This window comes from Hemiscyllium ocellatum, chromosome 7 (assembly GCF_020745735.1).
Source record: "Hemiscyllium ocellatum isolate sHemOce1 chromosome 7, sHemOce1.pat.X.cur, whole genome shotgun sequence".
NCBI classification, from domain to species: domain Eukaryota; kingdom Metazoa; phylum Chordata; class Chondrichthyes; order Orectolobiformes; family Hemiscylliidae; genus Hemiscyllium; species Hemiscyllium ocellatum.
The window spans coordinates 93,419,446-93,434,247 of NC_083407.1; the positions used below are offsets into that span (position 1 = coordinate 93,419,446).

At 42.3% G+C, this 14,802-nt stretch overlaps 1 protein-coding gene across 1 annotated transcript; it reads right to left on the reverse strand.

The window, feature by feature from the left end:
• Window positions 1-3,138: 3,138 nt before the first annotated feature.
• On the reverse strand, window positions 3,139-14,361 carry spp2 (secreted phosphoprotein 2). Its single transcript, XM_060827509.1, has 6 exons — window positions 14,084-14,361; window positions 13,781-13,884; window positions 9,739-9,867; window positions 6,783-7,064; window positions 4,566-4,610; window positions 3,139-4,434 (listed from the first exon to the last, which is right to left on the reverse strand). The coding sequence occupies exons 1-6, from the start codon at window positions 14,133-14,135 to the stop codon at window positions 4,405-4,407; spliced, it is 642 nt and encodes a 213-aa protein (XP_060683492.1). The 5' UTR covers window positions 14,136-14,361; the 3' UTR covers window positions 3,139-4,404.
• Window positions 14,362-14,802: the final 441 nt, after the last annotated feature.

The following is a 14,802-nucleotide window of genomic DNA, read 5'->3' on the forward strand; positions in this document are numbered from 1 at the left end:
CCCGGAGGAAACCCACACAGACACGGGGAGAACGTGCAAACTCCACACAGTCAGTCGCCTGAGGCGGGAATTGAACCCGGATCTCTGGCGCTGTGAGGCAGCAGTGCTAACCACTGTGCCACCGTGCCGATCTCCAGCATCTGCAGATCTCACTTTCTCCTGCTGGGACCTTCCCAGGTTAGAGGTTCTGATGCTAACTGAAAGACTATTTAGGCACCTCTTCACTCATTGGAAAGCCTGGAGCTACAGTAAAGCCTTTGTTGGTTGCCCTCAGGATGTCACAGAGCAACACTAGGTGGACACAAAGTTTAGTGTTGTGCTGTCAGAGGTTGTGCTCCTGCCTGTCTGGATCAGCAGACAGGTTGTTTTCCCAAGTGATTGCTGAGAAAAGCTCTCCCAGATGTGCCATCCCCAAGTACCTCTCTCAACTCCCACCCTAACATGGTGCAATTTCCCTCTATCCCTGTCACTTTGCAGGACCTCCAGATCAAGCCCCAGTCATGAGTCACAGCATGGATGATGCTCTGGACAAAGGCTTCATCAACCCCAGACCGACTGCAGGCCAAGAGCAGGGATGATCCTGGCAGATAGTCTCCTCCTGCTCTGAATTCTTACATTTGTGTTAGGAGTCCACCCACTTCTGCACTCAACCAGTTTCCCAGCCATGTCAGTAGCTTGCCCTCAATTCCGTGGGCTTCTGCCTTAGTTAGCAGTCACTTATGTGGGACTTTATCAGATGCCTTCTGGAAGTCCACAGACATGCCCCTGTCCATTACCTTCGTCACTTCTTCAAAAACTTCTTTGTGATTTGTCAGGCATGACCTATCTGTCATGAATCCATGCTGGTTCTCCATGATTAACTGAAAACTTTTAAGGTGTTAGATACCCCAACCTTAATTATAGACTCAACAAATTCCCCACCATGAATGTTAGGCCAACTGGCCTGTAATTCACCGATTTCCCTCCTTTATCCTTCTTAAAAAGTGCAGAGATATGAACAATTTTCCAATCCAGAGGGATGACTCTTGTATTTCGGGAATTCTGAAAGACTGTAGTTAGGGCATCTACAATATGCTCCCCCACCTCCTTTAACACCCTTGAATGGAAACAGTCAGAACCTGAATATTTGTTATTCTTTAATTCTATCAATTTCCTCATTGCTGAGGTTTTGCTTACTTTTTTTTTATTCACTTCCTATTTCTGACCTACTATTTATTTCTTCAGGACGTCCAGCAAGCTATCTTCCTTTCCTGCTGAGACAAAATAATTACTCAACATGTCTGACAAATTTCCCCATAATCATTGAATAATTTCCAGAGAATAACATTTTATTATTTTTGCATGTGATTTTGATGTCACCCTTTAATTGCCCTTGAAAAAGTGGTGGTAAGACACTTTGTTGAACTGTTGCAGTCCATTTAGTTTTGATCTTTCTGTCAAAGTTTGATACAACTGAGTGACTTTCTGGGCCACTTTGGAGGACTATAAAGAGTCATGTACTTTGCTGTGGGTCTGGAGTGACATGCAAGTGAGGTAAGATAAAACGGTACATTTCCCTCCCTGAAGGATATCGGTAAACCAAATGCGTCATTATGACCATCAACAACTTTTCAAATCCAGATTTTATTCATAGAATTTAAATTCCATCAGCTAGCATTGTGGAATTAACCCATTTCCCGCAAAACATGAAGCCTGGCCTTTGAATTATTGATCCATCAGCATTAATGGAACTCCACTGCCTTCCACATGATTCCCAGAGCTGGCGAAGGCAGGATTCCCGCCCACCCCCCGCTGCTCAGCTAACAAATAGGATAACCACCTCAATGTTAAATCCCAGTCCATAAACTGGCTTCACTTCTCAGTCTGCAAGGCTGCTTATGTATTTGACATTTCCAATATCGGAACAAGTGAAAGCAGAATGAAAGCTGTCTGTAAATAGGACAGAGCAAGTTACTGCAAGCTGGGTTCATAGCCAGAGACAAATTGTTTTGTTTATCTATGAATGTAAATGATGGATAGGTATGGCTTGCTATTATCAGCCTGTTGGAGCACGATATCTGTGATTGAAAAACCCACATAAAAGCAAAGATTATGCTTGTACGACCTGGTACAGTATCTCATGTCATGAACACAGTTATGCAATCGCTGTGACGCACGAAAATAAGAGTTGCTGGTGACATTGGTTAAAAATATTTGGAATTGAGGAAATCAACCAAGAGGTCAGGGAATCCTTGCTGTTTGTTAAGCTATAGTACAGTACAAAAGATCTTTTTATCATATCATCACATTTATCATTCCATGGGCAGCTCACGGCCATTGGAGGTATATGGCGCACATATTGCCAAATTTCTCTCCCTTTGTTCACGACGAAAGGTGCCACACTGAAAAAAACTCAAAAATGAATGAGGGTGTTGCAAATTCAATGAAGATGAGCTAAGATTCCGTGTCAACGTTTGGTGCCAAGAATTCAATCAAGGTGAGGAATTCCAAATTTAAACATTTCTTTCAAATCTAAACCTGGCAGATTTCTTTTAATGTTGATGTCAGAAAGATTCAAATTATCAAAGTTATTCTTCACAAACCTATCTGTCCATATTATCACTGATCAAATTTTCCTCCCAACAGGCCATCATCCCTTGGACTAGAGAAGAGGCTCTTATTCCTCATCTTGGAGTCACTTCAACTAGGACAATAATTTCTGTCAGGAGTCTTTCCTTGGCCTGCTGCTGTTTACAATGCCATGCCAATGCCATGAAACCATCCAATACATCCCTCAACCTTGCCCTCTATTCCATCCCATGCCACTATCCATCACCAGAAGGTATTGAGGCATGGGATTTTGCATCTGGATTGGTATGGAGAGGTTTGGATATGTTGGGTTAAGTGCTTGATATCTTTGGAATTACTCACAGATTCATTTAGGTCCTTGGTGTATCCCAGAAGTAATTGAGGGAGTACATGATACCACTAATTAATGACTGAGAGGCTTGATCACATGGATTCAGTCCAGCTATTCATAAATGCCAATAGTGATTGATTATATGATTTTGGTTCACAATAAGAGAAAATAGCTACAGAAAAACTAATGTCACTGATGTGATCTGAGATGACATTCATTAACAGAAACTGGACCGTGTATTATATGAGCAATAAAGTCATCAATTTATTGATCAACTTTCAATTAAACAGTGTCGAATTGCTTACAAAAAACATAGATGTGATCAGAACAATTCAATAAGTGCCAAACAGGAAGCACTCTCCTTAGCAGTTACTTAACGGGTCTTAATGCATTATTTTTCCCTAAATGATGGGTGGTAGTAATTGGCTAACTCTCGGTCACACACTCACACTGCACTGGGCCAGTTGACAGTGGAACAGTGTGCAGAGCTGATGTGGAGAAGTAAATCATCTGAAGTCTCACCTCCTGTGGGGATAGAATAGAGGGGTCCAATCCTAAATAAGAATCTGAAGAAGACAACTGAAGAGCAGCATAAACAAATAACAGGGCATAGAACAACGATCACCACCCATTCCTTCCACATTTTTTCACTGAACCTTTGCTTCCAATGGCTGCTGTGTTGAGGCTACAGCGACTAGACTTTCCACAGCAAGGACCATTTTGTGAACTTTTTGGTAATGCCACATTAGCTCTCACATGATACTCATTGGAAAAGAAGGTTCTTGTTCTTTTGTATGTTCTTTTCTGAGCTGCTTGCCTATAGAAACTCCTAAAGACCACTTAGGCTGAAAACTATTGCCTTTTCACTTTTCATGCATTTCCAGACCTTCTATGTATTTCCTGTTCTGATACATTCCCTCTCTATAAATCTGGAGACTGAGACAATTTGCACAGCAGGCTTGACTGGCACGTAATACCAATTTCAGGAGGAATGCTTCCAATAAGACAAGGCACAACCAAAATCCTTGTTCAACTTCCACCCATGGTACAAGGGCCCTAATCTCACAATTCACTTCCACCAAGACATTGGTAAAAGAGCAGGGAATTTCAAATTTCCATACTTGGGAAATAAAGTGTGAAGTTTCCATTTCAATTGTCTTTCTCCCCACTCCTGTTCTTTTGTAGCTAAAGACCTAGACTGAGGGAATCAGGCATTAAGTGTGGCAGGCAGGTTGCTCACTCTCTGCACTAGAATTCCTATTTTACTAGTGAAGTGAAAAGTAACATCAGTTTGAAGAGTGCCAGGGAACATTTACCTTGCTGCTCATCATATGAGCATTAACATGAAAGACAATACACAGATGAGGACATACACAAAGTACAGAAAACTTTTGTTGTCATAACATGTTTTTCCTTATATATGAACAATATATGATAACATCTTCTTTAATCGGGATGAGGTTGTCTTGTGTTCACACCAAGCATTTCAGTCGATTCATCTTGGATTAGTGTCGAGACCTTGAATCGTCATATTCCTGGAATTAACAGAATGAAGAAATGTTCATTTTCAGATGGACTGAGTTCGGTCCAAGTTCAAAGTTTTATTGTTGTTGGTAGTCATTATTGAGAGGTAATTCTCTGATCCAAAGTCTGAGCTTATACTCACATTTAGAGATTCCTCCATCCATGATTCCCTTGATGACAGTTTCAGCTGCATTGAAATATTAAGATATTTAGCACAGGGAACCGCTTTTCTCAAACTTTAAAATGATTTCCAAACAAAAGATACAAATAACTTAACATAGTATGAGAGTAAATTTCCTCTGTTACAGATATGTGATTGTAACTCAGTGTCTAGGTGAATGGTTGTATAAAACACAACAGTTGTATTTCTACTATACTAATGTAATGAAAGTCCCAAAGTTCATTCACAGTACAACAAAGTATGACACCGAAGGAAATAGTAAGTGACCAGAAGTTGGATTAAAGAGATATGTTTTAAGGATTAAAGGATAAAAATTAGGTCATCAAATCAAGAGGGTTAGGGAAGGAATTCAAAAGCTTAAGGCCGAGGCAACCGAAAGGACAGCTGCAAATGCTCAAGTGATTAAAACTGGGAATGCACAACAGATATCTTGGAGGTTTGTAGCACTTGAGGTGATTACAACATGATTAGAACACTAACGTATAGTGTATTTGCCAGATCAATGAACTGGAATAATATGGTCTGCAATGGCTGAGTGTTTCGAAAGGCCAGTTCTCTGCAAGCACATTTTTTAAACTGTTACAAGTCCTAGAGATGACAGTGGGAACACCGTATTTGTAATAGTCATCTATTCAGAATGATATAGCAAGTCATTTCTATCGGGGAATCTTCCAATTTAGCTTTGCTCCCCTGAAACATTGACTTTGAATTTGTGGTGATGGAACATTGTGCAAATTCTTAATGATGATGGCCTCAACCCCTCCCTCCCTTCCTCTATAAACTCCACCATCTTCGCAACTCTCTGAGATATCTGTTCTCCAATTTTGACTTCTTACATTTTCCTTATTTTGGTCACTACTTAGTTTCAGCAGTTCCTTCATCTGTGAAGGTCATATGTTCTGGAACTCCTTTTCTAAAAATGCTCCTTCTATCTTCCCTGCTTCGATATAGGTTGTTGTTATATGGGTTTGTTTGCTTTCGCCTCCTACTATGGTTGCTTTTGCTTTAGCGTCGAGTAACAAACACATTGGGACCGACTAGTATTTCGAGTGGACAGATAAAAGGTGGTGCAGACTAAGCTGTAATCCTCGCTGTGAGGCCCATGTCATTTTGAGAGTTGTGCCATATCTGTAGAGAATAGACAACTTTGGATACTGAGCCAGCACCTAGGCAGCACCAGCTACGGGCTTGAGAGTTATGGGGGTGGGTGGGGAGGAATGAGGGTGAAATAGATGATCCTCTATGCAGCTGAGCTGTAAGCTCAGATTGATAGGGAAGAAGAGGAAATTCAGGGGAGGAGGTTTTGCCTTATGAATAGTTGGTGCGCAGTATTTTTTGGCCAGGAGAATAATTTTCATGTTCATCCTAGTCTGGCAGAAATCAGCATATGGTGATTTTATCATGTTGCCAGTATGTCTACAGCAAATCTTTAAGATCCTCTGACTGATTAATCTGAGCCTATTACCAATACATGCAGAATGTGAAAGAACGAGATAGTCTGTTGGTATTTCTAAATTTCTAAAATGAAAAAAGGGACGGAGGTGTCTGAAATGCGTGTTATATTTCAGCTCATGACTGGAACACTGAGGCTTCCCCATGAATATCAGCTGTTAGGGGCAGGCAGTCTGCTCACCACTACAGGTTTCTGAATGTAATTTCTCCCCAATTCAATCCATTGGACACACTATAGACTAATACGTAGCCATTGTGAGTTCCACTTAACAATTGCACAGGAACTGGAAAATAGACCACACAGCAAATACACCAAATCACGCCAACATTTAAATAAAAAAAACACTTTGTTCTCATCATGAAATTATCATCTGCTTAAACAAAGGGAAAGAGTTAGGAATAGTAAACAGAGATGTCAATAGTATCAGCTGTGCTTGGTTAACTGTATAGAGTTCTTTGAAAATCTAACATGTGTGTTAGATGGGGGAATTGGACTATGGAGTATGTACAGATTTTGGGAAAGTCTTTGATAAAGCTTCACAGAACACAATATCGGAAAATATTATGGAATGGAGAGATGGGAGGATTATATTTTGGATCTGGGCACCACTTTTATTTGTTCTGCAATGTAATGCCCTTCACTTTTGTTGTACTTATGGTGGTGGGAGAACAACAGACCGAGATCACTTGATTAAATAAAAAAACTTCTGAAGATTGACAGCTTACCTCTTCACTGCTGTTAGTTAATTCCGATGACCCTCCATTATGACTGACTCTTGCTGACGGTTTTCTGTGGCCTTTTCTGCCTTTTGTGGGTTTGCTGTGAGGTTTCCCTCCTTGAGAAATGTCACTATGCTCTCTGTTACCTCTGTATATATCACTTTCACTCCTCAGCCTCTCCGGTGAGTCTCTGTTACCCCTGGCCTTTTTGAACCCATGACATTCAACATCAACATCGAGTACCTCATCAGCTAAGTATTTAACACGACTCCTGCATGTAGCTGTCTCCTGCAGAAACAAAAGCCACATTAGGGGTGAGCACTGCTGTGTGTGGTTTCCAAATCCTGAAACTTCATATCTGCTGCTGCATTGATACGACCTTGAGAAACAGATTCTGAGCTAATGGTCCTTTATTCGGACTGGTACTTTGCAAAATGACAATGACTTTCTCTTGGATTTCTGAGACATTGTTGTGAAATCAAGTTGCAGGAGCCAGGAGCAAGACTCGGTGGAGAAAGCCAATGGGAAGGTACAAAGAACAATGTTTGAGATTTCCCTCTCCTTAAGTGCCCTGAGTTTTACTCCAGTTCATACCTTTTCCAGTTAGCATAATTTTCAGGCTGCGTCAGGGAGTTGCTATCTAGCACTTTGTGAACCTTCATGATTAGGATTGACAGAATGGGTCTTCTCTTCTCCCGTTGCTTTCAGCATGTTTAGGTTAGATCCATTAGTCACAGTGTTCAGCCTGTCCACTGGCTGGAGAACTGGAGTTGGTCAGATGTGCCACAGTGGGGTGCTAAGTTTAGAGGGCAGTGGGGAGTCCTCCTGTGGAGTTGGTACTTGCCACCATAGATCACAGGGTGCCTGAGCTGAAGATAGTCTCTGACTCTTGCTGGAGGGCAGGTCTACCAGAGTGGCCTGCCTACATCATTTTACCATACCTGCAAGGGGAGACCTCTTATGAGGTTTCAGTTGACTATTCCGAATCTTCCTGGGGAAAGTTGGGAAGTTGACAGACTCTCCACTGTGCACGTTTGTACATGATTAAATGATGCCACCCATCCCTCAGCCTCGAATCATAGAACCCCAATGGTACAGAGAGAATTTGAAACTGACCATCCAGACAACATCCCACCTTCTCCCCTTATCCCAACATTTTCCATAGGCAACCCATCAACCAGCACACCTCTGGACATTGTGGGGCAATTGAACATGGCCAATCCACCTAACCTGCACGTCTTTGGACCGGAGCACCCAGTGGAAACTCGGACAGAACACGGGAAGAATATGCAGACAGTCACCCAATGTTGGAATTGAAGCTGGCTTCCTGGTGCTGTGAGGCAGCAGTGCTGACCACTTTATCATCGTACTGCCCCACCACACCCCATCCCACCCCACAATCCCCTCCCCACTCCCATGCTTCCATAGCATTTAATTCCACTCTCTGTTTTCATGCTGACCTGAGACTCCCTGTTAGCACAAAGATGTATCCCCTGACCCTGGGCAAATATCTGGCCTCCAGGCTACTGATATCATCCTGCAGTGCATTGACCAGACTGTCTTTTGGGAGGGGAGAGGTCAGGATTACCAAACCTGCAACACCAGACTTTGGAGGTTTGTTGGGCAGTGTGATTCTGCTGCTGCTTTGCTGTTCCTCAAAGTTTGTCTCTAACACGCCAGGGCCTCAATTGACAATTTGCCCTTAAAAATATTTCCAGTGATCATTAGCAAATGACGGACATCAGTAGATGAATAACTTGGAGAGGAGGTACTGGGAAAGGAGGACAGGGAGGTTCCCTGTCTTGTGTTGTTCCTCCACTCATTTCAGTTCCACTCAGAAATTGTTGGAATAAAAATTGAATATTGGTGCCTTCCAGTGTACACATAGAGGTGTGAGGGTGAGGGTGCTCTGACATTCCATACATAACATTTGACCCCTCAACATGAACTGTCATTCTCTCCTGGTCTTGCAGAGCTCTGTTGGCTTCTCTGCTGTCTTCTGGCTATTGGTTCACTGGTGTCAGCAATTATCAAGAGTCCCAGAGTGGGTCTAAGCCCCAACAACATCACTGACATAAGTGAGAGCCAGGTAAGAGTTAACTGGACCAGTCCTCCAGTGCTCTTCAGTGATGCGTTCTATTTTTACAGCGCCAGAAAAAGGAGTAAAAATATTGACCTTAGAACAAAATTGGAGATTTTCCTATGAAAACTACATCAGTGAGCACAAAACTTAGATTCATGGCACCCATGATGCTACCTAATGTGGCCTCTTGGTGTTGAAACTGCATCTATTGCATGGATATTTAACCTTGTCGTGAAATAGAATAATGAGCCATAATTTCCAGTAATGTGCAGACAAAGTCCAAATATGAGAAATAGAATAGATTCAAATTCGTAAGAATTGTCCCACATGCTTAACAACTCAAAGAATTCACAAAGTACAACTCCTGTTAACTCTGAGCATTGAAATACACCATCAACAGTAAATGGCGTTATTTCTGAAAGGAACATTCAGCACACCCAATGAGGATAAGTTTGTTTGCAGTTGCCTCCCCTCATTCACTGTAACCCACACACTTTGGAGAAATAGAAGCCCTCTGTAGGAGGCAACAGATAACCATTTCAAACTCTGAATACATCTTGGTCACAGTGCTCAGAACAGCCAATGCAACTTCACACGGAGCTGAACACTATATAACAGCCCTGACTTTGGCGTGACAAGGCTCCACTGAATGAGACCATTTATTCACTCTATAATGAAGAAAATATGCTGCTGATCTTGGAAAGTGAACCCATATGACCCTCTGGTTTAAAAAATAAACGTCTGGTAAATGAGGCTTGCACTCACAAACAAAGTGTTTGTCATCGTTTGGTGTATATTTCACAGCAATCCACTCACGTTAGCAGGGGCAGTGAAGAAATGAAGGCAGAAATGTTTGTCTGTCATGAGCTCAGTACTTACAGCAATCTTTGTGGGCCGGAAACTGCAGCTAGAATCATCAAACTCCAGCCCAGAATTTTTGGAGCAGACGGTTTCTTTCACGGAAAATGCTAAGTCCACATTGTAGGAGAACTTTCCTGTGGGAGAAAGCTAGATGAAGGAATAAATGTTAGTTACATGCCCTCAAGAAATGTAATTGATTATGCTCTGAGATTGATCAGTTAATGGTATAAATATATACTTATACAGATAAATACTGATAATTCAATAAAGGGAACAAGTGGATCTGGCATAATTAAATTTCTGGAAGTCTTTGGAAGAAGTCACACATATGAGATTAATAAACAAAATCAAAATGCATGGAATAGAGTAATATAACAGCATGGACTGAGGATTGGTTAACAGGCAGATAGCAAGGATAAATGCATTATCCTCAGTTTGGCAGGCTGTGACAAATAAGATGCCACAAGGATCAGTGCTCAGATCCTATCAACTTTTCATCAATTTGTATCAATGATTTAGATGTGGGAACCAGTTGTAATATTTCCAGGTTTGCAGATTATTACCGGGTATGGGAATGTGAGATATATGGAGGATTCAAAGAGGCTTCAAGCAGACTGAATTGGAATATATAGCAGATGGAATGTAATGTGGATGAGTATGAGGTTATCCACTTTTGTAGGTGGGAGGAAGATTCAGAGTATTTCTTAAATGGTGAGAGATTGGGAAATGTTGATCTGCTAAGGTGCCTTGTTCGTAAGTCACTGAAAGCTGACATGCAGGTGCAGCAAGCAGTTGAGAGAGCATGCAGTGTGTTAGCCTTTATTGCAAGTGCTTCAGTTGTACAGAAGACTGGTAAGATTGAACCAGCAGTATTGTGTACAATTCTGGGCCCCTTAACCAAGGAAGTACACTCTCACCATGATTTTACTGCTCTTCGAATGGGCCTGAACTACTGTGCTGTGCTTTTCCAGCACCACTCTAATCTAGACTCTTACCGTTGAGGCAGTGCATTGGATGACCTGCAGACTGATGCCTGGTATGGTGGATTCTCCTTTGAGGATAGATTGAAGAGACAGGGCCTGAATTCTCTAGAGTTTAGAATAATTTTTGGGTAACAAGGGCTCCAAGGATTGTGCAAAAGTATATGTGTGAAGTAGATGATCAGCCATGATTCAGACTGGGGGAGCAGACTCAAGGGGCTGAATGGCCTACTCCAGCTCCTAGTCTCCTATGTCATCCCTGCAACACGGGAGGTTTCCTCCTCCCTGAATAACTGGTTCTCCATCAGATGAATGGTTACGTCAGGGCCTTGTTGATGGATTTCCTTCAGGTGATTCATGGTGAGTGTTGGTGCCCTCAAAAAACTATCATGGCAGGCAACAACAGAGGATCCTCACCCAGCTCATCTCTCTGGCCAGGAGTCATTTGGACAGATTCCCAGCTCTATTGCCCTTGGGTCACTGAAGTCCAATATGACTGACACATAGTGTACATTATTAAAAATCTGTTGAAGCTATACATAGTGAGAACTGAGCTGTGACAAATTAACTGATCATGAGGAAGAATTTTTGCATCCAGAGAGTGGTGTATTTCCAGAATTCTCTGCCCAAGAGGATTGTGGCACCTCAGCTGTTCAATATGCTCGAGGCCTAGACCAATACATTTCAACAAAGTAAAAATATCAAAGACGATGTGCATGATGGATGAAAATAGTGTTGAGGTTGATCAGCTATGATCTAGAATTGTGGAGCAGGCTTGACAGGCTGAATAACCCACGTTTGCTTCAGTTTATTATGTCCTGATGATTGTTGGGAGGTGGTGTACAATGTGGAACAGTATCCTTCTGCTTGAATTCTCATCGAGGTCTTAATAATATTACAAAATGTGCATGTCGTGTTTGCTGAATCTTCACTCATGCCTTTGTTATCTCGAGGCTTGGCTATTTCTAATGCTGTGTCCTAGCAGCCGCACACTATAAACTTTGAGTTCATCTCAAATTCTACCACCTCTGGTGCATTCACCCATCATTCTGTGCTTACTGACCTACATTAGTGAAGTAAGTTTTTAATTGTCATCCTTGTTTTCAAACCCCTCCAGGTGCCTATCTCTACAATCTCTTCCAATCCTGTAACCCTCCATGATACCTAAGTCTGTTTTCATGAACTCCCACAATTATAATTCTTCAACATTGACAGCAGCCCCTTAAGCTTCCTGAGTTCTAAATTCTGGAATTCTCTTAATCCTCTCTATCTCTTTATCTCTCTTCCCTTTCTTAGGACGATTTGGAAAGGGGGACATGACGTGAACTTGTTGCTGAAAGAAGCATGTAGGTGCAGCAGGCGATGGAGAAGGCAAAGTTGACTTTCTTACACAGAGGATTTAAGTACAGAGGCAAGGATGATTTGCTGTAATTGTGCAGGGCCTTGTGAGACTACATCTGGAACGTTGTGTGCAGTTTTGATCTCTTCACCTGAAGAAGGATGTCCTGGTTATAGAAGAAGTGCTTTGGATGGAATGTATGAAGAGACACTGGGATTATTTAGGCCCATGTGAACTATACTTCAGAAGCATGAGAGGGAATCTCATAAAAACCTGTGCAATTCTGACAGGACTAGATAGACAAACACAGAAAGGATGCACATGATGACCAGGGTATCCAGAACCAGGGGTCACAGTCTAAGGATACATAATAGGTCATTTGGGACTGCAAGGATGAGAAATGTCTTCATTGGTGAATGGTGAGCCTTTCTCTGCCACAGAAAGTGGTTGAGGCCAAATTATTGAATGCATTAAGAAGAAAATAGATGTAGTCCTTACTGATAAAGGGCTCAATATGTTTGGAGAGCAAAAGGGAACAGGGTACTGAGTTGGGTGGTCAACCATAATTATATTGAATGGTAAAGCAGGCTCGAAGGGTTAAATGGCCAATTTCTGCCCCATTATTTTTTATGTTTAAGGTAGTGTCTTAAAATATGCCATTGTGACCAAAGATTTAATTATCTGTCCTAAATATCTCAACATATCTAAATATCATATCATAATCTTAGGGCTGAACAGGCTCTTTGTGTTACCTCAGCTGCTTGCTGCATCACATTGCTGGTTGGGAGGAGTGACCAATGGACTCCTCTGGTTGGGTTACCCATTCCATCTTCAAACTGAGTACTCAGCCCCCACCTCACCTGCATTAGACCTTCCAAAGGTCACCTCAGTCAGAAAACAGTTTGCTCCATGGTCATGAAGGGATGAATAGGGATGGAGTGAATAGTGATAATGCAGATTGTAATTAAGAGGTTGCAATTGGTGAGGGGGGTGTGTGTTCGGGAGATTGGGAATTGGCAGTTGTAGTTGGTTGGTTGCATGAGTGGATGGTGATGGGGTGGGGACTGGGTATAATGGGGGTTTAGGTTGAGTGTGATGGGAGAGGGTTGGATGTCATAGGGCAGGGATTGGGTGTAATGGAATGGACATTGTTGCGTTTGAGTTGGGATATGTGTGTGTGTGTGTGTTCTTTTCAGGAGGCGGTGGCCTGCTGAGGACAGTATGCCACAATATTCCAGTGGAGACTCTGAGATGCCCAGGGAAAGATGACTTGAATAGCAGCGGGATGTTACAATCCGCCCAGGGAGTCCATCGTTCGAGAAACTTTGCATTAGTGAACCTCCTACCTGAGGGAAGCTGAGCACGAGCCTCAGGAAGTAGGGTAACAGTGTGGGATCCGGGTGTGATCAACTAGATTTCAGGGATCCATCAACCAGAGGGATTAAAAGCTCCAACCTCTAATCCCTATTTATTTGCAGAATGTTAAAAAGTAAAAGCTAGAAACCAGTGATGATCTCTCAAACATCCAGCTTGCGAGCAATTTCAGTCTCACTCGCAACGGTTAATCTCATTTCCCGACTTCGATTTCAAAATTACGATATAAACCCCTGAACAGCGATCGCCATCAGCCTAAGTGTCATGTAACAGTCTGCATTTGTTTAATAATCCGGGTGGAACTGCACTCAGTAATATTCCTGTCGAGTTTACAGAGTGGAACAGACTGAGACCAGCACACACTTACATCTGTCACTGTGCTGCTGATGCTACGGCAAAGATGACTGATTTCACTTATTTCATTCAGCTTCATAACCGCTGCCCGCAGAGCGTCCTCAGGGTTTGGTACTCCTGTGAAGGGGAAAAAGAAAATTGTGTAAAATATCCTGTTGCTGCTCAGTTTTCGACTAAACAAGTCATTAATAGCTGAAGTGCCACGTTTTGAACTCTTCAGCGAATTATTTTCCAACCTCGGTGATATCTGAGGGAGTGAACCTCATTGGCAATAACTCGTTGGTTGATGAGGAGCCGCGCTCTCTCTGGGACCTACCTGAGCAGTGGAGAATCTGCACTGCAGCAATGGTGAGGAGGAAGGCTTTCATTCTGCCTCTTGTGTGATCAGCTGGCTGCTTTCTCAGAGTAAAGGAGCTGCTTCTCTCTCTTGCTCTGCCCTTTCCTTGCTGCGTTCAGTCTTTATATCCTGTGCCTCCACCACAATCAAACACTGACTCATATTTACTCAGTTTGGTCCTGGGCAGGGGAAGCTGCTGACAAGTGGCTGTAATATGATTAAGGTTTCTTCCATTATAGCCAGATGTGCAGTTCTAAGAATGGAACATTCAGTTGCTAAACTTTCAGTCCAGAGAATTGCTTTGCCAAACGTGGGACTAACAGGAGTATGAACTTCAATCATGTTTCCTTCTAATTAAGGCTTTAAATGATTTTTGTTTCTTCGTTCAAGTTGCCTTTTCAGTTCGGAAAAAAAAAAGAGGGCTTTGCATTTGATTTTCGCTTCCCAGTCACAACATCTCCTGGAGTTAAATACTTTCCTCTAACTCTACTGTTCTCGCCTGCCACATGATCTCATTTAGTGAGTGATGTGAATAGTGGAAAGGTTTTGGGCAGGAGCTCAGACCGTTTAAATAATCCAGCTGGTTTTGGAAGAAAATCATTCTTTCTGTTATGAATCATCCCAAGATCTTTTTACATTGTCTCTCCATTTCCCAATTTCCACTCTTGGCTTGTGAGGATAATAGGAATGCCTATGAC